Below are 27281 nucleotides of genomic sequence, written 5' to 3' on the forward strand. Positions count from 1 at the left end.
TTCGTTATAATCAACCGAGGCGATGAGATGGGCGCCATTCCTATATATTAAAAAGGTTAAATAAAAAAATACATTACTTATAATTAGAGGATTTATTTGGTTCTTGGCTTATTATTACAATTATATTTTAAACGTTTTTTGTACAATAATTTAATAAAATACTTCGTTATAAAAAAATCTTCCGCTCATTTTCAATACAATACCTATTTTTTCTTAAACATCTACAAAATTAGAATAATATTCGCTTTATTTTGTACCAATACGATTTTCGAAAATCTGTTTTAACAATTCTTTAACAAATTGCTTTAGGCTGTTTTCTCTTTGCGTTCCCACATCGATCACTTCTTCGTGACTTGGTTTAGCTAACGATTCATATTCGACGATGCACTCGTTCGTGATGAGGCTAAATACGAAAACGGTCATATCACAGTGATTGGCGGTGATTACTTCGTGAACGGTGGACATTCCAACAGCATCAGCGCCTATAAAATGGATATAGTTAGTGTATCACACGGTATTACATTACAAATCATTTAATAATAAACACAAAACAAACTTCTCCGATTAACTAACTTATTTCAAATCAGTAAAGGTCGCCGGTTTTATTAATACAGGGTGTGTCTTAAATAAGTGTTACAAATATTTTCGAAGGGCTGGTAGATCTTCATAAAAGAAACATATTTTATTATTTTTCTTTGCAAAAAAAAAATTAAAAAAAAAAAAAAAAAATGTTATACAGGGTGGACCGAATTGAATTCTGGGAAACTTCGCAGCATATTCATGCAGATAAAAACAAGAATAAGAAGGTTGTAAAAATGGTATGTCCTAGAATGATGGGTAGTTTGGAAAAGTACAGTGTGTAAAAGTTTCATTTTATTTTCGATTTTTTTTATAATTTTCTTCCATGTGTGTTTTGAATGAATTTTTTATAGATATACGAGAATTTTAGTACGTGATATATTTGATTTCGATGTCAAATTGACTCATACTTGTAGAGGGCGCCACCTAGTATATCATATATAACTGGTTTGAAGTTTGAAGATAATTAAAACTTTCGTCTGGTAACCTGGGTATAAACGTGTAGTATAAAAAATTACACATTTGACGAGATACTAGCGTTAATAAAGTAACCTATATGGTAAAAACGCTACGATAATGCTTCGTGCAGATTATCTGGACAGATCAAAATTTGGAATACCAGTGCACACATTACAACGAACTACAACATGTTGAACTACGAGTAGGGTAGACATATTTGCGCCTAGAGTCTTAATAAAAAATTATATGGCTGCCCCCCGCTCCTCCCGGAATTGTTATTATTGAAACAATTATTGTATTTATATACTATACGTGTCTGGACTATTATGAATTTAAGTCATCCAATTTTTTTGTTATAACCTTACCAACAAAGATTCATGTGAAATTAAAAGTATATCTAATAACAGGAGTTGATTTCCTAATTATTTATTTCGTTAGATAAAAAAATACTCCACTTGCCCGGCGTCTTTTTCGTTACGCACTTTGTGCCGACTAAATACCAAAAGGATTATCGTCGACAATTGGCAATTTCTTGATCCAAGCTATTTATTGTGTTTTGTTTTTAAAGAAATACCATACCATTGTTATCCAAATATCGATATTACATAGTTTCAGAATTTATTGTGGTAGAAACCGTAAATAAAATGAAATTCTACCCCTGTGTCTCCGAAATGAAGCAGTTTAGGGACATACATTTTATAAAAACTTATTTACTTATTTTATCTGCAGAATATGCTGATGTTATTTCAAATGTATATGCTAATGAATCAATGTATCAAAAATAACGTTTTCAAGTAAAATAAAATATTTTTTTTTTTTTTTTTTTTTTTTTTTTTTTTTTTTTCATTATTAATATTAACAAATAATGTATTTTACTTGTTTGCTAGCTTTTTTCTGTTTATATCTACGCCATTTTTAGAAAAAATTACTGTAATTGTTTTTTCAATTGGAATAGCTTTTTTGTTAATTGTCAAGATTTGCAATATATAAGGTTTAATAATCAATCGTTACAAAGTCATGAGGTTAATCGAGAAATGATAAAAAAATTATTTGACTGTACCATTTAGATTAATTAAATACGTAATATTAACATCGCAACAGAATAATCAATAAATAAATTACTTGTAGAATCTATTTTTTAGTAAATTTTGTTGTCAAAAATTTTCTTTGGAATTAACCTAAGTATTCTTCAAATAATTTTGAAACAAATATCTCCTGTAAAAATTTATATCTAAATCACAGGGGAAAGCTCCCTTATACCACTGATGGCGAGATTGGTGTTTACAAAGCAAATAAAAACACTAAATTCACCAAACTTAACACCAAAACACATTCACACACATCATCAGCGGATGATTTAAAACTATAGTTTTAATGATCAACCAGTTTTAATCATCTGGATAAACATATGTTAAACATCTTAGCGAAATACCTTGCGCGTCCAATCCAAAGTTGTAAAGTGTTTTGGTATACTGTAGTGATGTAGTGTTACTATTGCTTTTGTGTCAATGCCTGTACTTGTAACATAATACAAAAAAAATATTAAATTAAAAAATCTAAATAAGCCCGCGTAAACAAACAAATAGTTACCTAGCAATCGTAGGTCAGTCAAAAATATTTCGTGGGTCAGTGTCTCACCCATGGGATAGGTTCGCACTCAAACTGTGGTACCGTTATCCAATTACTTCCGTCCGCCAAGTTACAGGAAAGTAAAAGAGTACCAGAGTAAACTTTATGTTGCATTCATCGACCTAACAAAAACCTTCGACTCTGTAAACAGAGATGCACTTTGGGCAATTTATGCAATAATTCGGCGTGCCCAACAAATTTCTTACAGTGTGTAAAAGCCTCTATAACAACAAGTCAAGAATGTCACATCATGAATCACTAAGCGATCCCTTCCTAACAAATACAGGAGTTAGGCAGGGATGTGCCTTAGCGCCTCTCTTATTCAATATATTCAAGATAACGCTCTCCATTTAGTGGACAGTAAACTGCAAGAAAGAGGAACGAGCATTAGATACAGATACGACGGCGGTCTGTGCAACATAAAAAGACTCCTAGGGGCAAAACACTGTACAAAATTCATCACAGAACTTCAATTCAATACGCTGATGACTGCGCTTTAGTGGCAAAAACCTTACACAATTACAAGAAAGGTAAACACATATACTGGGCATACGAGGCTTTGGGCCTTAAGCTGACATCGGATTAACACTAAAAATCAGTGCACTCTCTCGGAAAATCACACAATGCTATAAAAATCGAAGAAGAACACCTATTTACGAAATATGTAGCGGAATTTCATTACCTCGGCAGTTTTGATTTCGGAAAAGCCAATATCGACTCTGCAATTCAGCACAGAATTAGCAGCGCCTCAAGAGATTTTGGAAAATTAAAAAAGCGAGGGTTTTCTACAATCATAGAACTTTGAAGAAAAAAAACGAACTGCAGTGTACAACAATAATAATCCCCCACCATGTTATATGGAAGCGAAACCTAGGTGTCGTACCGCCGACACACGAACGCATTAAACTAGTTGCAACAGGGACACCAGGTGGATGACACTTCTTATGGGAGAACTGGCAATGGTTGAAAGCTTGACTACAAGCGATTTTCTAGGAATCTTCCATACCGATAAATTATTGACAAGAGTGACAGATAAAGCCTTGACGTTCTTTCAGTATAACAGTTCATCTCTTTTCTTTCTAAAGTGTGCGTTGAAAGGAGACAAAACAATTTTTGGTGACCCATAATTTGTTATTCGTACACCACTTTTCTCCTTGTCGGGTCGTTGATGTTGACTTGTCGCCATTTTATTTCTTTGTTTACACGCTGCATTTTGCTTTGCAAATTTAATACATAAATTATTTAAGAGCAAATATATAGGTTTTTTAATAAAACTCCTCGGACTAACGTGTAGGCAAGTGTTGATAATTTTTTTCATCTTAACATGCTCATTGTCGTTCTCCTGATTTTAGGTGACAGAAAAGGATCATCAAATCAAATTAGATACATATTTTTCCTTCTATTTATGCTTCTTAAATATCAACAAGATGAGCCATCGGAAGAAAGGTACCATAGTACAAAACAGAAGGTGATCTTTTTTCTTCCACTTCGGATATTGAGGAATTATTATATACTGTAGTCGTGTTCGGCATTATGCTCTGAGAAATATAGATAAACAAGAACAACAGATATAAAGCATCCCAGAGGAAAAGAGAGGCAATATACCTGTACTCTCTCTGATATTTGTGAAAGTTACAGCAAAGTATTGTTGTAAATGTCATCTTTTTGATCGACCTGAAAACTTCGAGCAAAAAGATGACACTGCTGCTCTGACAAACTCAGGGTGATACAGGTTTTTTTCACCCTTTCCCCTGGAAATACTTTTAATTTATTATTCTTTGTTTATCTAGATTTCTCAGAGCACTATGAACGTACTCAGCTTGTATGTTTGAAATAATCGTCAGTTGGCTTAAAAATGATGATCGAAGACATTTCCCCATATAATTTTACTTTTCAAAATTGTGATATATCTTTTATTTCTAAGCCATCTATGACGCCATATTTTTCAGTTTTGTTATAATTAATTTGTCTCTTGATCTACTTGTAATATTATTCTTTTAATTTTATTAATTTATTGTTGAAAATTAATTTCTGTTGTATATTTGATATTGATATTAAACATATTTTTAAAAACAGTGTATTTTTTGTGTTTTTGTGTATGTCATAATTAAAATAAATGAAGAAATAAAAAATTTTTTTTTTTTTTAAATTTCCCGCCATGCGTGTCAATTTAGTCCGTAGTTCCTACAAGCGAAATTGGGGCGCTAGTAGCAGTAGACTTGTCAGCAGTGTCAAATTTAAACGTCAATTTCACTTTTCAATATTTAGCAAGGCGCTCTCACTTCTTCTTGTGTATGTGTTTTGTGAGGGACACCTTAGACAACTCTTAAGAAACAAATGGATTCCATTATGTCTCCAGCGTATCGGTCCTTGAAAAGTTAATTATGGACAACTCAAAAGGTATCAGGATATTTTCCATGAAAACTTAAAGGGGATAAGCATGCAGAACCAGTGGGGGGAAGCAGCGAACAGTAGAACACATTGGAGAAGAATCGTAAACTCTCAGTTAACAACAATCCAAAAGTAGAGGCAACAAAGTAATGAGATTTTTGGAATGTCCGGATTGTGGAAGAGATAACATCACGTATCGGGCTTTTCAGTTACCGAAAAGCTCGGCAGTAATGGCAGTAAGTAAAGTAAGACTATTAAGTAAGTAAGTAAGACTAGTAAGACTACTAAGTAAGTAAGTAATTTAAAAAAAAACTTACCCAACATTTGTAGCATCCTCAGCTCAGCCACCGTCTCGAAATTAGGTCCTCCCAGGCAAGTGTACACTCCTTCATGCACTCTATCGCCTAAACCTATGTCTTTGGCCACTTTATTGGCTAACTTGATGATTTCTCTGTTGTAGGCTTGGTTCATTGGCGGGAACCTCGGTCCAAACCGTTCGTCGTTCGGTCCTTGTAGGGGGTTGTTGCCCGCGAAGCCCATCAGGTTGATGTGGTCCTTCACGAACATGATATCCCCTACTCTGAATGATGGGTTCAAACCTCCAGCGGCGTTTGTTATAAATAAATGACTCACCTGTATAGAAAAAAAGAAATAATAGAAATTAGAAAATAACAGCTTTAAATACCTGCAACTAACAAACATTAGGGCTCGAACTCACTGACGACCAGGTCGCAACGACCTGGCCGTCAGCTGGCCGGATGCATTGCGTTTTTAGCTGCGGCCAGATGAACGACCAGTTTCAGCCAGAGTTGTCAAATAACGATTTTTACGTTTTACCAATCAGAAAATACTGTTTCAGAAATGTTAAAATATCCGAGTTAACTAAAAAGCGAAATTCCTATCCACAACAAACAAAAGCTTGTGTGTGTACGCGCGATACAAACAAAAAAGGGAGATATTCTGTTCCTTTTTTCTACTGATATTGCGCCTTATCGACTTTTAAGTAAACATATTAGGGCCATCGTAAAAAAGATCGTCAGACACTGGCTCTAAATATAAGCAGGTAGAAAGTTTAGCTTCCAGTTATTTCAATGTTTAACAAAAAAAAAATGTTTACAATATTACAGAAAAGAATCAACAGTAATTACTTCTCTTTTTATGAATGTTTAAGTTACTTTCTTAATTTTTTTTTCAAACTAATTTTACCTAGTAAGAAATATAGTCAATGAACCCTGTTTGAAAAAACAAATTAAGGTAAATATCATATTTAAAAAATACAGTTGTCCTCCTTGTACATGACTACAATATAACTAAAAACAATGACTACAATATAACTAAAAAACTAATTTAATAAAAAAAAAACAAGTGGTTGTAGAAAAACTTTAAATATTATTTTTATTTTTTAAACATAAAACTCAAAGGTATAATAACAGGTCTCATACCAATCATAAATAAAAATGCATATAAAAATATTTTGAGTTTTACTAGAACTCGACCCTTGATAAGGGACTAGTGTTAAGTTTCCCTTTGATCCAGTCTGTATACTATTTCTTTTGGATTTTTCTGCGTGTGTAAAAACTACACTAAAACACTATATCTTATAGAAAATAAAATATTGTGCCTTGAATTTGAGGGTTTTCATCTGAAAAAGTATTAATTTGGAAGAAAACGGGCAACAAGCGGCAGAAATTAATAATATTTCCGTGCAGTCTTCTGGTCGCAACGACCAACGGACGGCCAGGATGTTAGTGTGCGCCGTAAGGTGTGCGCTATATCATTTGACTTAATCATTTGGTCGTCAATTTGAGCCCTAAGACTAGTTAAAGGTTGTACAGTGGGGTGAGCCAAAAAAACTAACCGATGGAATTTATGGGTTAAAATGAACCAAAAACCCAGAATAAAATATTCCCGGAAGGCCAGATTTTTAGCTCACTTTTAAAAGGTTTCGGTGGACCATTCAAAGTTTTTTCATTTAAATAACACGTAAAAAATCTTTTACATGTCAAAATACCGCAACTTCGAGAGAAACGGTTTACGATAAAAAAATTACATTGCGGATTCTTGTAGAGCATAAAATTTATTAAAAATATATGTGAAAGTAATTTTTTCAATTCAATAATTCGTATATTTGAAAGCTTTGAAAAGGAAAAAAAATCAATTTTCAATCAAAAATCAATCAGTTTTAGTGTTTATTGAGTAAACATTTTCATATACCGTGCTGGCAACTGTTACTTTTGGGTCGGCATTTACATGTGTGGTAGTAAATCGCATAGGGATCTTATTAAGTCGGAGTGAGAGAAATGCGACCGACAGACAGGGTTCGGAAGTAGTTAACTAAGACGTAATTTACCTGATACTAACTACGTGTAGTTTTTCTTCAAAAACTACGTCTTTTCCCGTTCATTAACTACATGAAAACTACGTTAATAAACTATGTATTGATATTGCAATAATTTTCCATTCAAAAATTGTAAAGAATCCATCCATTTACTTTTAGAGCATAGCAATTTTCAGCAATCGTGTAATTTTTTTATTAATAAAGATTTTGACATACTGTCTATAAAGAAAATTCAGCAGAAATATTAACAAAGTTATTGAAAAAACTACAATCTACTATTTCTAATAGATTTTGAGATATCGATTTTTGAATACAGAGTTCTAATAGCGCGACCACTATCGAACACCCACTCAATTCCATTTATTTTTACCAAAAATGCAAGTGTTTCTAGCTGGCACTTAAAAAAATTCAAGCTATAGGGAAAATTACAACGACTCGTTGATAAATAAACAACTAAAGTACCACGAGACGTAATTAAATCGTGAAGCTGAACGCCATGACGTACATCTCTCCCTAGAACTTTAAGTACTGACAGAGGTATTGATTGGGTCGACCGGTCAACTGCAACAAACCTGCTATATCCCCTTCCACGTCTCTTAGCGATGTGCACAGTTTCTCGGTTTATTTCATACGTTTGGCAACGTGTTTACTGTCCCCTCTTTGTTCAGTACATTATAAACGCATTGTACTCTTCTTACATACGGAAATCTCGACCCAAGACTAACCTTTGCCAGCCCTTAGTATAGTAAAAAGAAACTAGATTATTCTCAGATAGATTTTTTAGGAAATTTTATTCTCTACAAGAATCCGCGATGTAAATTTTTTTTATCGTAAACCGTTTTAAAGTTATGGTATTTTTAATGGAAAAATATTTTTACGTGTTATTTAAATGGATAACTTTGAATGTCGACATCTTTTAAAAGCGAGCTAAAAATCCTGCCTTCCGAGGATATTTTTCCTCGGTTATTAGGTTCATTTTAACCCATAAATTCCATAGGTTAGTTTTTTTGGCTCACCCTATGTACAGAGACCGCGCAGAGAATACCAGAGAATGACAAAAGTATGGTAACAATTTCTTTACGGAATTCATTCCTCATTTAATGTTAATTAGCGCTGATCAATATTGTTGCGATGAATATCATCAGACTAAATAATTTAAAAAAACAGATTCGGACTTAAAATTATTTTAAATAATAATTAAATAGTTTTGTTATTGTTAAGGTACCCAAAATAAGAAAAGAGTAAAAGTGTGGCATATCATTGTACTTAGGCGACCGAGTTCTTTCAAAACCTGATATAAAAAATGCAGGTCTGTATTTAAAAAATTAAGTTGCCTCTGTATCTCACAAAATATCGGTTAATTTGAAAATCTAAAAATACTATCAGATAGTCCTAATAAAGCGGCTATTAGAATGTGCAATTAGTTTTTTGATTTTCTAAAAAGTAACGACAGGAAAAAATAAAATTGATTTTCGAAAAAATCGTTTTCCAACCAGGGTTCGGAAAACTACATGTTAGTTTTAAAAACTACATAAACTACATTACATGTAGTTAATGTAGTTTATGTAGAGGGTGTAGTTTATGTAACCTATGTATGTAACTTTCAAATATCAGAGGTTTGAAGTGAGTTTATAATAAGTTGAAGCTTTAAAAACACATAATGTATTTAAGAAAACAGAAGAAATATGGTTTTAAATATAATATTTACATCATATTATCTCTATTACACCTCATACAAAGGAAAATTATTCATAATATCAATACATAGTTTATTAACGTAGTTTTCATGTAGTTAATGAACGGGAAAAGACGTAGTTTTTGAGGATAAACTACACGTAGTTAATCAGGTAAATTACGTCTTAATTAACTACTTCCGAACCCTGTTTCCAACTCAGCAATCCTTAAAATTTTTAAAACTTTTTTGATAGCATCTTGGTGAACATTACAAAGCACAACTTTGGCCCAATTTAACCGTGTTCGTTGCGGTTTCCGAGAAACCAATGCTGGTACCTCGAATTTGTAGCACCCTGTATAGGGCTCTTCTGTTTAATTATTTTTCTAATGTTCCTCTATCCACTTACCAAGTAGTTTCATAATTCTAATAGGCATACAACATTTCCACAACGGATAGCCCTCGTAGTAATGGAACCGCCCCTTCATGCACACAGTTGGCAGCCCTGACATGAACCCGAAAACCAGCGCCCCCACGTGTCCCTTGACGGTACTTCTGGGAAAGTGCGGAATGCAGTCGTAGGATATTTCTATGGGATTGTCCAAACACTCCGCCAACGAGCCTGTAAAATGGTCAATTTCTGCAAGTTAGAACGAATTAATTTGTCGTTTTTGTTTGTCAGGTTTTTTGACAGACAAGTGTCTTCTTACCTAGACCGGAACCGCATATGACACCGACTTCCGGTAGGTAGGGTACTTTGGATCGCAAGAATTCAACAGTTTCTTGTAAGGATTCGTAGGTATATCTGTAAAAAAGTTTTATTTAGAAAAATTTGTATTTTTTCTAAGTTACATACTTTTCACAATTTTTATGTCATTTTTTTCAAACTGTCATCAATTTTCATGTCAAGGACCACGGTGCCCAACTTTTTTTTTCAATCGTACAGTATAAATATTCAAGTAGTATTTCAGTTTTACAGGGTGGCGCCTCTCATAGGACGCGGAGGCTCCAAGGAGAACGAGCTTATTGTATTGAAATGAAATTTTGGGAGCATATGTAGGCTAATTTAGAGCATTTTTTTAAAATATAGAGAATTTTACAGGGTGTCCCCAAAAAAAGTTATACATCAAAGTTGTCTTTTTCTGTAATGATATATATTAAGTTATTTTTGGAACTTTTTAAAATTAGGTTTTTTGTAATTATCTTAAACAATATTATTTTTTTATTTGAAATTGCTGTAAGTTGGACTAATAGTAATAATAACTAATAGTAATAAAATTTAATAATAAATTAGGTAAAATATATAATTTATTAATTTTATTTTAATTTTAATTTTATTAATTGTGATTAATAAAATTGCGTTTATCTCATCAAGGAAGTCGAATTCGATAAAATATCAAGAGATAACATTTAATTGGCATTAAACGACCTACGCAATTTTGATATCAAAAGAAAAAAGGCAGTGGCGCACATGTTTTTTTTTGAAAAATATTCCAGTGGCAACCCATATGCACGTCCCTGATGAATTTATCGAAATTTTTAAAGCATTAAAATATGTAGCACTTATAGTAACTTTTACCCTCAAAATTTCATTCGAATCAGTAAAAGTACTTGGAAGAAAATTATAATAAATCGAAAGATTATTAATACTTTAACACCCTGTAGCTATGAAACAAAGCAGAATCGGACCTATGTTGATATGAAAAATAAATCTTATCTTTACGTGAGAAATCTCCCTACGAGAGATGACACATGTTTTTTGAAACACCCTGTATGAGATATAAAAAAATTATCAGTTTGTGCTATATACTAAATAATAATTAGTCGTAATTAAAAATCACGTTTTTTGATAAATGTGAATAACAGTTTGTAACGTTTTGTTTATATTTATATGAAATATGTGTTTTAACAAGTCATTACGTTGCAAAATACTTTAACTAAATTATATTTATAAAAATAGAAAAAGTCTCTTATACCATCCTCGTCACTTCATCTGCGTGGTCTGTATTTTAATATGCATGCGATAAAGATAAATATAAATGGCCGGTTGACAGACAGAGGACAAAATAAAAAGCGGTTTTTACGTTTGTAGAAAAATGTGTGCAGAAAAAATAAATTATTTCAAAAACTTTCACCTATACTACTGAAATGAAGATAATATATCTAAGCGAAATATAATCTATTACAGCTGTAGTAAAATGAGTAACTAATTGTGAAAAATAAAGTTCCAACCGTAGATGCAACATTTTTGTAAACGCGTACTTGTGCGGTTTGAAATTTGATGCAAAATCCGGCAATACCGCATAGAAGAAAATGTATCAACCCAACTTTTATCTCTTTTTAATACATCTGATTTTTCATTAAGCTGTCTACATCACTGTCTTACACGTTAAAATCCAGACCACGTAGTTTCGATGACCAGATCGGTATGTAGGCATATTTAAATAATATCACTCGTTTTGTATTCTTTTAAATATTAAAAAGATCTTAATATCAAACTAAGAACCCCGTTACTAAATACTTGCTCACCCGGTATAATCCGAAAAAAATATTCACCTGATAAGTAATTGCTAGGGTCAAAAGTTTTAATATTATACAGTCCTTATTGATAAATAAAAATAAAATGAGGTATACCTAAAAATAAATAAGTCCAGATAACTTAAAAATAAAGCAACTTAAAAATATTATTTTATCAGCATAATGTCGGGCAGCAAAAGCAAAAAGTAAAATTTATGAGAACAAAAAATTAATCTGTACTGCAATACTGCACTACAATAAAAAAAATCTGTAAAAAAACAAACAAAAAACGGTTAGGGGATTTTGACTGAAAATATTCACAGAACGGCTTTTTGTTCTTTGATGTCTGTTATCTACTTTCCTTTCCATCTTTTTAGTAACAAAATTTTAAACAGCACCATAGTAGAAAGAAAAGAGTACCTGCACTCTCCCAAATATTTTCTGCCAGTTTTTACAATCTGTCGAATATCGGCAGATTGCAGAGCATTTCAGTTGAATTCCGTCCCTCGACCTGCGAGGTTCTAGCGTTGCGTCCCAGCACAAGGACGGATTGTATGTATTAGTTATCCAATGAAAATCACCTAACCAATATATTACTACAAAACAAACACATTATTAAAATTAAACTTGTTTTAAATTAAAAAAAAGTTGTAGAAAATCTTTGAAATAGATAATAATATAAAAATATGTCATTATATATTTTTTCCGCATTTCTTCCCATCAGAAGATTTTTAGATACAGAAGAATTGTTACTTACAGAGTATTACTCTACACGAAATGTGAAAATATTCTGTTTTCAATCAAATTTTTACTCGATGATCAATTTTTTTAATTTTATTTTATTGTGAACTTATATTTTCCCAAATACATCTCTGTGAAACTATGACGAGTGCCACGACTATACTTTGCCTAGTTATAGACCACGACTATACAGCTACGTCAGTGGTCACGGGACGCGAGAACAAGGTCATATAAAGTGGCAGAAAAAGAACAAAGGATTTGACAAGGAGTAAAGCTACTAGTTTCCTTATACTATGACAGCACTATCATTAAGTTCAACGGCGAAGGTACCATTGATGCGGATGATGCGTCGCATCCCTTCAAAATATTGTAATGCGCTTTAATTTAAATAAATCAGTGAGATCTCCTATAATAAATTAAAATTCTCAGTAAATTCTTAAAAACAATCCCATTTTGCTATTTTCTGGTTAAGGTTTAATGGTGTTGCGTTCTTAGGTACCATTTTTTTACTTCATTCTATACTAAAATACTAAGTATACTGCAAGGTTGTTACTACACTTTCACAGTCATAATAAACTATTCAGAAATAGTATGTTATTACATATATTTTAATTTTTTGTTGTCTTATTATAATGTTATTTATACTATTTTCTTTAAAGCTGTATAATCTTTTTTATCACTTATGGCATTAATTTAATAATATAGCATAAAAACATAATAAAGTAGGTAAATAATAATTGTTTAAAACGTTTTTCTATCACTCATTTAGTGAGTTATCTTTGAATACCTTGTACAAGAGTTGACGATTTTTTTTAAATGAACCCGCCCTGTATATTAAGTAGGATTGTTGATTCTGGGATGTTAAGACTCACTAACAGAGGCACAGCTTAAAGTCTGTCCAAATAGTCAAGAAAAATTTCGATAGACAGAATCAAAAAAATGACAGATATTAAACATACTAATATACCAGGGTGGCCTCATTCGCCTCGGTTGATTATACGAAAACGGAAAGATATAGAAACAAAATATTTTATGGGTATGTGTGGGAAGGCAATGTGCATAATTTAAAATTATTTTGAAATGTACTGGGTATCTCAGAACAAAGATCCATACCAAAGTTGTATTTTTTCTTATCCCGGTATTTTGTTTCATATTTGGATCCTTAGATACAAAATAGTAAGTATTTATTATTCTATCAAGAAAAACGAAGAAGTAGTTCTTTGATTTATTTTACGATGACTTGTAGATACCTACGAGTATATAGATTTTCTATAAAAGAGCCAATAATTAGAAATTTTTTTTTTCAGGTTTCTGCCTAAAAAGTTTTTTTATAAACCACACTACCAGCTCTATGAAATAATAAAAGTAGTTTTCAAAGGAACGCTTATCAGGAAGATTCCTATTTGGATATCTTTGAACATAAGCCCTTGAGGCCAAGAAGCAATTTTCCTCACAGCAGATTCGCCAGCAGATACTGCTTTATTTTTCTTGATAAAATAATGAATATTTACTTATTTATTATACCATTGTGTGTAAATTCAAGAAAACTGTTATAATTCTAAATAATAATGTCCATAAAATAACGTAGATTTTAAAAATAGTTTTACTAACTGTCACCAGAAAATTGCCATGCAACACCATGCAGCCATCTTTATTGCTATTTTATTGAAAAATCGCTTTTTCTTTAAAATATTAGCCAGATAGGTAGAGGAAACACTAATAAAGTTTGAAAGAGCATTTAAATTTGTTTAGATTTATTTTAAGAAATTCAAGGTATTGCATTTGAAATAACAAAGTTTTTGTGTAAAATAAATATTTAAAATAGATCAGAAATTTTTGGTATCCCAGTAAATTTAAGGAAGAAATAAAATTTTTCAGTAAAGTTTATTTCTCTACCTTTAAACTCAGTACAAGAATTAATTCTGAAAAGTAATGTACAGGATGTTGATAATTTATTCTATTGTAGCATGCATATTTAAATACCTTTAAATATCTCAAAAACTAAATATTTTAAAAATATTTATAACCTTTATAATAAATACCTTTTTTGGGTCCAAGAATTCAAAAACGAAATAAAATACCGGGTGTGTTCCTCAAGGAAAAATATAACTTTGGTATGGATCTTAGTTCTGAAACACCCCGTATATTTCAAAATAATTGTAAATTGTGCACATTACTCCCCACGTATACCCATAAAATATACATAATATGTATATATATATACACCCTGTAATATACATAATATGTTTGGTCAAAATACCATTTTGACACCTACCTATGGCCTATTTCGGGATGAAATACATCCTTATGGACATGGGTGTCTCCATTAGTAGTTCCGTTGGTTATTTTTGCACCACCGTGGCCATTCATGAACTTTAAAGTGGACATTTCTACGAAAAAATCACTTAAAAAAAATAATAGTTTCTTATCGATCTTGCAAGCACTGTCAGGACTAAACAGTAGATCAGCGACTACCGATTCTTATATAGGCTCTCGATTAAGTAAAAGTCTAACAAAAACAAATAATAATATTGTAAGAAAGATAACAGTCCACATCTTAGTTAGTGTGTTATTACATTCTGTTTTGATTTCAGAACTTATTTCATGTTGCTCAACTCCTTGAACAAAAATTATTAACGTAGCCGCAATGTCACTTACACTCAAAAAAATTGTAAGAAAGAAATTGCTTTATTGTCATAAAAAAAATTTACAATTTTGTTGACAAAGCTTAAAAAAAAGAATATAAAAAACATACAAAACTTCACTTAACAATAGAAAAACATATAAAACTAACAGCAAACATACAAAACTAAAACAATACTTTATACAATTATAGAAATTGTACATTGTCAAAAATTTATTTAATTAAATATAAATAAAATATAAACATACATGTAAATAAACAACTGTATATAATGTCAATACTAAATTTAAATGGATAGAAAACAAATCATTTCTTAAATTTAGTGAATGTGTGTTAAATTTAGAACCCTAGATATTAATAAAAAAATCGTTAACCGCGTAAAAGGCTTTCTCCAGTAAGTATGATCTCAAGGCTCTGCGAAATGCAGGAAAGGATGAAATGGAATTAATTTCAGATGGCAGATGATAGTGCATTTTTTTTTGCATTGTACAATTGGGAACTCTTTACTAACTCAGAGTGAGGGGTTGGCAGATACATGTTATGCTCTGCGTTCCTAATTGGATAGCCATGAACTGGCTCTAGAGAAATACTCGATACGTGCTTGCGAACTAGGCAGACGGATTCGAGTATGAATAGGGAAGGAAGAGTTAATATTTTATATCTTCTAAACAAGTCCCGGCAGTGAGCACGACTGGTTAGCCTCAGTGAATGTCGCACAGCTCTCTTTGTAATTTGAAGATACGCTCAAATTGAGTCGCACAACACGCACCCCAGAATGGAAGTGCGTATCGGAGATGCGACTCAAAAAGGGCATAATAGACTGTCCTAGATGTTGACAAATTAAGCACATTAGCAACTGATCTAAGTGCGAAACAGGCAGAACTTAATTTTTTAGCTAAAGCATCGATGTGCAAATCCCATCTTAAATAGTTGTCCACAACAAGGCCTAAAAATTTCACAGAATCAACGACGTCAATGGTGGTATTATCAAGTTGAAAAGGTAGCAACGTACTTTTAAAACTCAGTCCGTGTTCAGTCAGTGTATTCTACAAACGCCAAGTCTTTTACGTCTAAAATGTCATTCCTAGGACCTATTCTAGTGTGAAAATTAGATGCTGAAAAAGTGAAAAGAAAAAGAAGCTTATATAATACTAGTTGAAGCCTGGCGCATCCGCCCACGACATCAGGAAAAAAAATACTTATATTTTTTTTAAATTAAATGAAAAACAAAAAATCCGGCGACGACAGTTTTTTGAAGAGCCAATTGACTATCTTTTAGTAAAAAAAGCAACTTTCTAGAGCAAGTCGTTACTTAGTAGAGACGACACAGATAAACATTAGCATTTTATATTATTAGACCAGTCGACAAGTGGTTTTAGGTGGAAATAATTAGGGGCAAGCTGCAATAACACTTATTCTCTTTGTTTTGCTTTGTTGGATACTCTACTAAATTTGCACGGTCTATCGATCCCGGATTTGGCCGCCATATTGGAAAATCCTGTCAAATTATGACATTTTTATGTTTTTTTTTAAATAACAACTCGGTCTGGGTGCACTGTACAGAAAATTTGAAAGAGACCAAAAAGAAAGCTATTTAAATTCTCTACAAAAAAGGTCCTATTCACCGATTTGGTGCATGAACAGGTCAACGAGATACAGGCGCTTAAATACGAAGCATATATTTTCTAGTGGTTCATTTAATATGAGAAACTGATTCTATGTAAATTTTAATGATTTGCCAGTACAAATTTATGTTTTTTTCTTGTGCTCGTTTCTACACTACCTAGCGATAGAGCACTCGGCGCACTTTTTTTAAGTGGTTTCCCCTATAGACCTAATCCTAATCTTTGTGTCTTACTTCGGAATAGTATAATGAAACACTAAAACTAAAAGTCGCCCGAACTGGTTTGCGTAATTGACCGCTGCAGCCACGCTGCAGCCCTGCTGCCGTCTCGCGCTGTTGTCGAATAGATCAAGTATCAAATTTAACGCTAGCGCACATTAAGATGTATTTAAAAAAAAATTGGCGTCGGGAGGCACGTATAGCCGCCCATACTACAACCTGCGTTTTTTTCTACAATGCACCTAGACCGAGATATTTTAAAAAATCCATAAAAATGTAGTTTTTATATCGACATTTTCAAAATGGCGGCCAAATCCGGGATCGACGGACCTTGCAAATTGAGCACATCAAAACAAAGAAAATAAAAAATAATTCAGCTTGCCCCTAATTATTTCCACCTAGGCCTGCGAAGCGCTGCTAATTCTGTGCTGAATTTCAGAGTCGATATTGGCCCTTTTCGAAATTAAACTTCCAAGGTAATTGAATTCCGTTACATATATTCCAATAGTTTTTCTCCGATTTTTATAGCATTGTTATGATTTACTTGAGCACATGATTTTAGTTTTATCGATGTTCAGCTTAAGTCCCAAAGCCTCGTATGCCCAGATATATGTGTTAAACATTTCTTGTAATTGCTGTAAGGTTTTTGCAACTAAAGCGCAGTCATCAGCGTATTGAAGTTCTGTGATGAATTTTATACGTATGTTTGTCCTGAGTCTTTTTATGTTGTACAGAGCGCCGTCGTATCTTCCTGTACCTAATGCCCATTCCTCTTTCCTGCAGTTTGCTGTCCACTATAATGGAGAGTGCTGCCATGAATATGTTGAATAAGAGAGGTGCTAAGACACATCCCTGCCTAACTTCTGTATTTATTAGGAGGATTCGATTACGAATTGTATAAGAGTTCTATAGAACTCCCAGTAGTTGCAACGTTAAAAAATACTACTTGAGCTTCCCTTAGGCTTTTTCTGATTGACTTTTATTTTTTTGCGGATGGTTTGTCTCATTTTTTTCAGTGTACATCATGCAAATATTCTCCGACCAATAATTGCAAAGTTTATCAAAAGTTCATAAATCAATTTTACGAAATTTCAAATGGTATTTCAATCATTCGAAAATACTTATTTTTAAATTACGTAATTCAAATTATTAATATTTTTCGCCTAAGTAAGCTATTTTTACCTCCTATAAACATTTAATTCGGTAATGCTTCTATGTTTTCTTATCTATTATGGTTTTTTTCATATAAAAATATATCATGTATTAAATTACTGTTTGGGTTTCTATACAGGGTGACCAAACGTTCCGTGGAAAAATAAGTATAAATTCGATAAGTCAAAAAGTCAACGTGTATTTTACGATATACTTTCCATACTACCAACAGAACTGTAAAAAGTTCTATGAAAAACTAGTTAGTATATCTTACAAAACTATTATTTTCTTTAAATTTTACGTAAAAAACATTTTTTTTTTAATATCTAGACAAAATTTTATCTCCGCGGGCCAATTTTGAAACTGTCTCAAAGCCTCCCTACGAATTGTTTAGTATGTGTATGAATATCATTTTCTACTAAACTTGGACATAGTAATTGAAGTTTTCTTTTTAAAGCACTTATTATTTTAGTTTATTGTATGTGTAAATTTAAATTATTAAGACTAGTACTAAGCAAAGGTACACCTAAATGTTCTTTGGAAACCAAATATGTCTCATCAATATCGGCGTTTACCCAGATCAAGGAATTACAAAAAGAGAAAACAAAGATATTTTTTATGGAGTTATTAGAAGCCCAAAATTAGGGTGCACATACATTAGCCTTTTTATTTAAGAATAATACTTTCTTAATTTTACTGCAATATTTTAGACAATAAGTCGCAAACTTTGGTTGTACCTATCTAAGAAAAATATTCTTTTATTTTTATGATGAATATTTAATCCTTAGAATCTGTAAAATTAATAATCTATTTGCTATCTGTATTTGTTCGTTCTTTAGTAAAAAGATTCAGTTTTTTAAAAGAAACATATGTACATCTACTGCCCTAATATTACGAGAATATATTTTTTAGCTTCATTTATACAGTGTGTCCCAGAAATAAGTGCAAGTACTTTAAGGGGTGGTAGATCTTGATAAAAGAAACATATTTTCTCTTTGTCCATTTTCAAGTCCAAAATAACGGAGGTATTTTACTTCGAAAATTTCCAAAAAAAAAATATTTTTTGCTAAAATTTTGAGAACCACTAGCTCTTTTCTGGATTTTCTTTCTTGTAAATTTAATCTACTACCTATGTTGCCATATTATCAAGAAATTATGTTTTTAACTAAAAATTAAAACAAAATCCAAACATTTTTTCAAAACATTCCGAATTTTCAAAATTATTTTTTCGCGAAAAAAACGTCATAGGCGTGTCTCTGGGATTGAACTATACTCCCAGTTAAAATACTTGCACTTGTGTCTGGGACACTCTATATATATAATGACTCTGCTTAAAAGTTTAAATATTTCATATAACAAGGACTATATCAATGAAAAACCCTAAAAATCGTACCAAAATTACCCCAATTTACGGTATATTTGTGGAAAAAAGTTTCTTTTTTACTTCTATAATTTCAATAAATGTAAGAAGAGTTTATAGACATCCTTTATGCAGAAACTTTAGCTAAAAATACCGTATGATCAAAAAAATAACGGCGTTAAAGACGGCTGGGGAATGACAATATATGTTTTCGATCGTATGGTACTTCAAAAATTTAACTGTGTTCGTATTAAACTATATTTTTATATCATTTATTGACCTATACGTCAGTACTTGATTTTCTATATTTAAAATCAATTATTTTCCATCACTTCTAATGGAAAATTACCGAACTATAGGAAAACAGACGTTTTTTCGTAACCAACGCCCGATAAAGAGCTTTCCTAACAGTAGGTGAAGAGTTAATTACATCAAAACATGATAAGAGTACATATATATTTTCATTTAGACCCCCCACTGACGTGATGCAACTGTGTTGTGCTGATTGAGTGAAACGATTTCGAAAATTGGTACGTCAATCTGGCTCCCAAGTAATAAACAAGCGACCTATAAATAAATAATAAAAATTCCAAATATTATGATTGATTTGATTCTGAAATATCCAAGAAAAATCGGATTTTATTCAAATAGATGTATTATTAGTTGCCTAAATATGATAACATTCTATAACATAATAAAAATACAGAATGTTAACTATAGGATCGTTTTACCAAATTACATTACTAAATTTACTGATTCAATAAAAAATCTATAACTAAAAGGATATTATTTAATTTTGCAGTTTTTCAAGTAAATCCATGACGGTAATTCTCTATTCCTAACTATAAATACATGGATTGAAGATCTCTATTTCCAATTTCTTTGACAGATGACAGCAAAACTAGATAAAAGGTGGGAATTTTTAAAAGATTTCCTTTTTAAACAAAATAACGAATGTTTTTCTTCTAGATGTTGGATTGTGACGAATCTCTGATAAATTTAGATCAGATTTCAAAGGATTTGGAAGAGATTGAACTGAAATATTCGCCGAAGGCTGCGAGTAAGCAGTTTGAAGTGCCAGCATGTTTGGAAGAAAATTTAATTGTATTGTCCAAGGTAAAACCAAAATACTCTCTACTTCAAATAACTTTACTATTAATTATTCTAGGAATTGGACTCGTTAGGTTTACCTATAGTAAAATTAGAAGGTTCTGTGACTGATCTTCTTCAGCAAGTTGTTAAAAGTAGCAGAGGTTTAGTACATATACACCGGAATGCTTTAAGCCAAATTAAAAACCAAAATCTCGAAAAAAAAGCCAAAGATCTCAAAAATAATCAAGCCTACGTAAGAATATAGCCTATTTGTCTGTCTATTTTTGTGAAAACCTTGATTTTCTAGGGTCAGTTAGATAGATATAAGGAACATTTAGAAAAATCACAAGAAAATTCTGTAACTTTAAAAAACGAAATTTTCAAACTGGAAAGAAAAATTAGAGAGCTTTCCAAAAAAGAATGCGACTCTAAAGATGAAATTAAAAGACTGAAACTGTGGTATATATCAAAACAAAACGAGCTGGAACATAATATAAGAAAATTAAACATGGAAAATGAACGTTTGAAGGAGATGTTTAACCAGGACATTGGTAACTTTAAAATACGAATTATTTTAGTTCATTTCCTTTGTTAAAAATATTTTTTCTTTTAGTTACGGATAGTTCTAGAAATAGTGTTGCACTCAGTTTACTAAAGAAATATAGAGTTAACGAAGAAATATATAAAACTACTATTAAAAAACTTCAAGAGAATAATAGGGAACTTTTAGAGGAAGTGTTAAACTTAAAAGAAGAACTTGTGTTAGATGGGTTCAAGAAATAACTAAAATATATTCGTTATATGGTTTAATAAGTGCCTTTAAATATATTTTTATATTTTTGTATATACAAAACTGTTTCTATCCAACTTTAACACTGACATTAACTTCAACAGTTGAGGGTTTCCTAAAAGGACATTCCCTCACACATTTACCATCAGTTTTGTCTTTAATAAAGCCGTCTTTACAATGACAGCCCTCTTTACACCAAGGACCTATCCTCATCGGTGCAGGGGCACATACAATTTTAGATAAAACATTGTGACAGGTCCTGATACAAAGAGGTAGGCAATCGTATTGTTCATTTTCACCACACGGATACGTGGAAGTTGTAGTTTCGAATTCTGTGGTTGTTTCTATATTTTCTACAGTCGTTAAATCATTTATTGTTGTTTCTGACATGGATTCTGGTGTTGTAGGTTCTTTTTCTTGTTCTTCATTGTCTGTATTGAGATTTGTATTGGTTGTTTCAGTGGCAATAGTAGGAATATCAGCCTCTTCATTTGATTCTTCTAAATTACTTTGTTCTGAAGATTCATTTTGTGAATCTGAATATAGAGAAATATTCAAATTGTTTTTAAAATATATAAAAGATAGTAAAACAATACTTTCTTACCCTGAGAATATACAATTAGAGGTATTATTATTAGTAAGTTTACTAAAATAAATTTCATGGCAATGATTTTTTTTAAACTTTGAAAATAAGGGAACTAAATGAAATAGTTTAAATTTCAATTCATTTGGAAAAAAAAGGAATCATGGTAAGATGGATAAAAATGATAAAAAAATTGTATTAAATGAGGTATATCAAATTAATGAGGAATGTAATTATGATGCTTTATACAAAAAAGGTCTACAAATCAGATAGTAGGAACAAAATTTAGGTGTTGCAATGTTGCAATACATTTATATAGCATAAATAATAAATAAAGCATAAATCATTGTCAAATTGTGTCCAATTAACTTGGTTTGATTCTAAAAATACGTAGTATATAGTTCTATGTCCACGGAATATTGGGACACCCTGTATAATTAAAATTATAGATAAATATATTGGTAGGTATAATTATTCCTAGAAAATATTGTTTTTATCAATGCAATACATAAAATAATGGATTCTATACTTTTTATCAAAATAATTTTTTTGTGAATTTAAAAATTACTTTAAATAAATATTCCTTATCACGAGTATAAGACATATAAATGTATCTATGTTGGTTGAATGTCAGCCTTTGTAATGTGTATTATTATTGTTAAAAAATGAGACACTTTATTATGTGTGTTGGAGTGGTAATATTTTTTACATTTATTTCGCTAGGTATAATTTTTTGTTTGTATACTATATCGTATTTTTGTAGTAATTAGTTTTCTATAGGCTTTTCACAACAACAGGAATGTGCAGATCCGAATGCCGAAGTAAGATTTGACCATCCTAGATGTGTAGTGACTTGCAAACAAAGAAATCTATTGAAAAACCCAAGTAATTATAAGTAAAACTAATTTTACGATGTCTTGAATATAACAATTTAAAATACATACATACATCAGATATGAGAGTATGTATATACGAATTCCGTGGGTCCACTAATTTAAACTCACGATAAAATACTTAACGAATTTATTTTCTCACTATATACACACAATTTATACTGATTACAAATTACAACACACAATTATCTATTTGAAAAAATCCTTCGCCAAATTGTCAACATTCGCTATTCAAAAACTGACCGTATTTCAAACTAAACTAAACTGCTGAGCGCGGTTGCGCTTATATACCTCCTAGCGGTTGCTTGTCGAACGTTCGAAAATTATCTGTAACGTTCTTTCTGGTTCCAGTAAAATCTATTTCCACTTGAGTCTAAAAGATGGCGCTTCTAACAATGTCCCAATGACTAAAGAATCCAAGCACCAAACAGTGCCGTAGCACATGTTTTTCTTAACCTAGCTGTTTAAAGCAATATTTATATTTTTTGATAGTTGTTTTGACTACGCCTATGATGTTAATTGAAATTGAAGAATAATTATCGAATCCAATAAGAAAACGCTAAAAAGTTGGAGTGGACTGTTTATTTACCTATGAAACGTTAACTCCTGGCTCTTTCTTATCATTGCGCCTTTTACATTTGAAAGCTTAACAAATAACCATTGTAATAAAGTTTATACAAAGTTCACTACACACAACTAGTTATTAAAAATCGCAAAAATTGTCGCTGGTGACCAGCTGATAACTCATTGTTTGCCAACAAAAGAAAAGGCGTCACAAAAGGTCACAACTTCTGCTGCAGCCCCCATATAGGGGGCGTTACATGTCCTTACATTCTTTAGTCATTGCAATGTCCTGTATTAAAGATGAAACCTCTACCAGCAATACACGCTCAAATGTAAAAAAATACTTCTCCGACAGATGTCGCCACACATACCTTGACAATAGGCTTGGTGCATTTCAGTTGATTTTAAAAATTCCGACCGCAGCGCTCGATGCGGCTAAAATTAGAAGTACCAAAGTGTTTCACGCAGTCCCTTTACCGTTCATGTCGATCGCATTGAAATAATATTTAAATCGTGGCTTTGTCATAATATTTAAGTATTTTAGATTTTTACTCGTGCAGTTATTTAAAACTATTAAACACTCAGGTATGAGTGTTGTGTGATGTAACGTTGTTTCGGGTAGTAAAAAATAAGTGAACAACAATTCAAACTAGGCGTCATGTTGTGTTGTCACAATTTCTAATGTTAATAAAATTGCCGAGAAAAATGTTAACGCGTAAAGGAGGGCGTAATTACGTGGTTGTTGGGTGCAATAACATTCAATAACTCAACTTTCCCGGATATTCAACTCTCCCGAAACAGCATTTTATAGTTTCATAGTTTCTCACACCGATATTTGATAAAAAGCAAAAATGAATTCAAGCAGTTCGACGAAACAAGTGAGTAAACAAAGTTCCCATTACGTAATCAAAAAATGAAATAGGTATATGTACTATAAGAGGATAAAATGTAATTTGCAATATTAATGGTATAATTGAATGAACTCATCTAAAAAGTTTTATTAGCTGGAATAATAAATTATAATACAAGTTAGACAGTCTAAAGATATAAAAATATTTACTTTTTTATTTTTTGAATTTTCATAAATTAACACGGAGAATGAGCGTTAGGTGTGCGTCAGGGATGCATACTCTCACCAATTCTGTTTAATACGTACTCCGAAATACTGTTTAGACAAGCGCTCAGTGAAACAGAAGAAGGAATAAAGATCAATGGAGAAACCATCAATAATTTAATGTATAACGATACAGTTCTCATAGCAGATATTGCTGAGGGATTGCAGAAATTAATAGACCGAGTAGTAGAGGCATGTGATATGTATGGTATGAGGCTTAACTGCAAGAAGACCAAAATTCTAGTAGTTAGTAAAAATGATGAGGCGCAGTACCGGCAGTTTACGGCGAATAACGAAACCTTGGAAACAGCAGATACAATCACGTATTTGGGCTGCAGCTTGAACAAGGAATGGGAACACTCACGAGAGATCAGATGCCGCATAGAAAAAGCCAGAACCGTTTTTAACCGTCTTAGAAAAATCCTATGCAATATGCTCCTGAATATTGCTATAAGAACACAGGTTCTAAGGTGCTACGTATTCTCCACGCTCCTATATGGAGTGGAAGCTTGGATCCTGACAGATGCTACATCTATACGCTTGGAAGCCTTTGAAATGTGGTGCTACCGCCGCATGCTCAGGATCTCATACACTTACCATGTCACAAATAACACCGTGATCCAGAGAATGCAAAAGGAACTAGAAATAGTACATAGTGTGAAAGTGAGAAAAATGGCATACCTTGGGCATGTGATGCGTAATGATAAATACCAACTTATCCAACTGATACTGCAGGGCAAAATAGATAGTAGTAGAGACGCCGACGAACATCATGGCTGAAAAATATTAGACAGTGGACGGGAATGACGACCGTACATCTATTCAAGGCGGCTGTCAATAGGATTATGTGGACCAACATGATTGCCAGCATCCATAGAGGATAGGCACTGAAAGAAGAACACTTATATTAGAATAATTTTTTTTTCGTGTATTCGCTATTTAAACTCGTTTTGTATTTGTTCAGTCCGCTGTTTACAGTATTCTCCGATGGTGGTAGCACCGGCGGAAAAAGCACCAAGCCTATACAGTTAAATAAGCATAATATTGTTGCGGGCCGGTGTGGACTCGACCTAACCTCACAATATGGCCCGCCCTCGGATGACCTTAACATCGCATAGACACCGCAATGATTCATTCGTTCGAGAAGAATCGAATCCCACTGGAATGGACTAGTACATACGAGAACATTCGAAAACCTTCTCTACGCACCTAACGATCTATGGACTATTCTAGAGTTCTTTACCTGTCGGTATAAAAGCCGGCGGCGCGGCGGTGGCCTACAGGGGGCAGTTATAAATATACCAGTGCAGTTGACGCGCTAAAATTCAAAATAAATTCTTAGTTATAAATCGTTTGTAAATAGTTCTATAAGTCTTTTATCGTTATTGTTTTTGTTAATTAGTGTTAAATAAATAGTGTTTAAATAAATTGTGACTTTCTATCCACACGGAACCGACGAAAAACGTAACAATATAATTACTGTTTCTATTAGATATTTAAAAATGAATTAAGTAAGAGGAAGCATTTATTTCTTTGTTATTTTTGTCATATTTTTCAAATTTATCATTTTTTTTCTCAGGTTTCTGTTTCCAGCCCGATATTGGTAGATACATGGTCCAGCGATGTTTCTGTAAGCAAAACTACTATTTAAACGAAGCAACCAACAGATGCGTCGATGCTGTCCAATGTCCGTGCAATGCCACGAACGGTGAAGTTTCCAGATATCACAACGAATGCGGGAATAACTGCGTAACTTTTCATACTGACTGCAAACCACTGTTAGTAGGCGGTTGTTGGTGCGATAATATATCATGTAGGACACCACAAGGAGCCTGCGTTCTTAAGGAAATGTATTATAGTACAGTATAATCAAGAATAAGTACCAGATTTAACTGTATTTTAAATAAAATTATTTTTTACATACTAAATAAATGAGCCGATTTTATACTGAAGTTTTTCTATTTACTGAATTTTGTGTTGCAATAATAAAAATAATAATACCTTATACAGAGTGTCCAAACATTTATTTTAAATAATTACTAACTTTAACCGGCAATAATAATTTAAATGGAACACCCTGTATATTTTACGAGAATCAGATGAACAATTTAATTGTCTATCAAATTGTATTATGCCATTTTTTACCCATCTCTTCAAGTTTTCGTAGAAAATGCATTTTCTTATAATTTTTACCCTTATTTTTTATAATTTTTAACTGGAAATAACTTGTTTAATTTAAATGGAACACCCTGTATACTTTATGAGAATCAGATGCATAATTTAATTGTTTATCAAATTGTATTACACCATTTTTTACCTATCTCTTCAAGTTTTCGTAATACACCCATGGAATATTGACATTTTAGAATATTTTTAAAGATGTAACAACTTTTCAAAGAGTACCAGATACTAATATTGTCGTAGTAGTTCGCTTATTTCAATAAAAAAAAAACTGTTTAAATATTTGTAAAAGAGGACAAACTAATATCTGACAAACGAATCTAAAACAGCGGAAGGAATGCGGGCAAAAAAAGTCGATGTTGTCACGTTTAATTATAGAAAAGCAAAATTGCTCGAGATTACCTATAAATTGAATACATTTTAGTTCATTTCAGCATACATAATTATATATATGCTAATATGTTGACGTAGTTCTTATTGTAATAATGTATATTTATCTAATTAACTGATTTCGTTCATTCTGCCTATTATAAAAGGTAAAGTATTTCCTTAAGATAAAGTCCGCTTAGGGTAAGCTGGCAACGCTGACAAAATTCATCATGGCATCCCGGATTCAACCAGCCTGATTGGTTGAGATTCTCGCACGTCTTGTCGTCATTACCCCCAACTTTATGCCCCTCTCTAGGAATAGTAGAAACAGTCACTACTATTGAAAAATCCAGTGGGGGTGTTATTGTAT

At 32.1% G+C, this 27281-nt stretch overlaps 4 protein-coding genes across 4 annotated transcripts; 2 read left to right on the plus strand and 2 right to left on the minus strand.

The window, feature by feature from the left end:
• Positions 1-206: 206 nt before the first annotated feature.
• On the minus strand, positions 207-14803 carry LOC115891384 (purine nucleoside phosphorylase-like). The gene is made up of 6 exons (XM_030911830.1): positions 14602-14803; positions 9779-9873; positions 9478-9708; positions 9124-9125; positions 5376-5691; positions 207-482 (listed from the first exon to the last, which is right to left on the minus strand). The coding sequence occupies exons 1-6, from the start codon at positions 14712-14714 to the stop codon at positions 247-249; spliced, it is 993 nt and encodes a 330-aa protein (XP_030767690.1). The 5' UTR covers positions 14715-14803; the 3' UTR covers positions 207-246.
• Positions 14804-20110: 5307 nt separating this feature from the next.
• On the plus strand, positions 20111-21257 carry LOC115891385 (afadin- and alpha-actinin-binding protein-like). Its single transcript, XM_030911832.1, has 5 exons — positions 20111-20237; positions 20295-20441; positions 20494-20670; positions 20725-20968; positions 21031-21257. The coding sequence occupies exons 2-5, from the start codon at positions 20295-20297 to the stop codon at positions 21198-21200; spliced, it is 738 nt and encodes a 245-aa protein (XP_030767692.1). The 5' UTR covers positions 20111-20237; the 3' UTR covers positions 21201-21257.
• Positions 21258-21272: 15 nt separating this feature from the next.
• On the minus strand, positions 21273-21962 carry LOC115891386. Its single transcript, XM_030911833.1, has 2 exons — positions 21812-21962; positions 21273-21743 (listed from the first exon to the last, which is right to left on the minus strand). Exons 1-2 carry the CDS (start codon positions 21867-21869, stop codon positions 21277-21279), a joined length of 525 nt encoding a protein of 174 aa, XP_030767693.1. The 5' UTR covers positions 21870-21962; the 3' UTR covers positions 21273-21276.
• Positions 21963-22011: 49 nt separating this feature from the next.
• On the plus strand, positions 22012-26294 carry LOC115891387. Its single transcript, XM_030911834.1, has 3 exons — positions 22012-22513; positions 22571-22675; positions 25941-26294. The coding sequence occupies exons 1-3, from the start codon at positions 22456-22458 to the stop codon at positions 26228-26230; spliced, it is 453 nt and encodes a 150-aa protein (XP_030767694.1). The 5' UTR covers positions 22012-22455; the 3' UTR covers positions 26231-26294.
• Positions 26295-27281: the final 987 nt, after the last annotated feature.

Source organism: Sitophilus oryzae, unplaced genomic scaffold (assembly GCF_002938485.1).
Source record: "Sitophilus oryzae breed Bouriz unplaced genomic scaffold, Soryzae_2.0 scaffold_1180_pilon_pilon, whole genome shotgun sequence".
In the NCBI taxonomy this organism is placed as follows: domain Eukaryota; kingdom Metazoa; phylum Arthropoda; class Insecta; order Coleoptera; family Curculionidae; genus Sitophilus; species Sitophilus oryzae.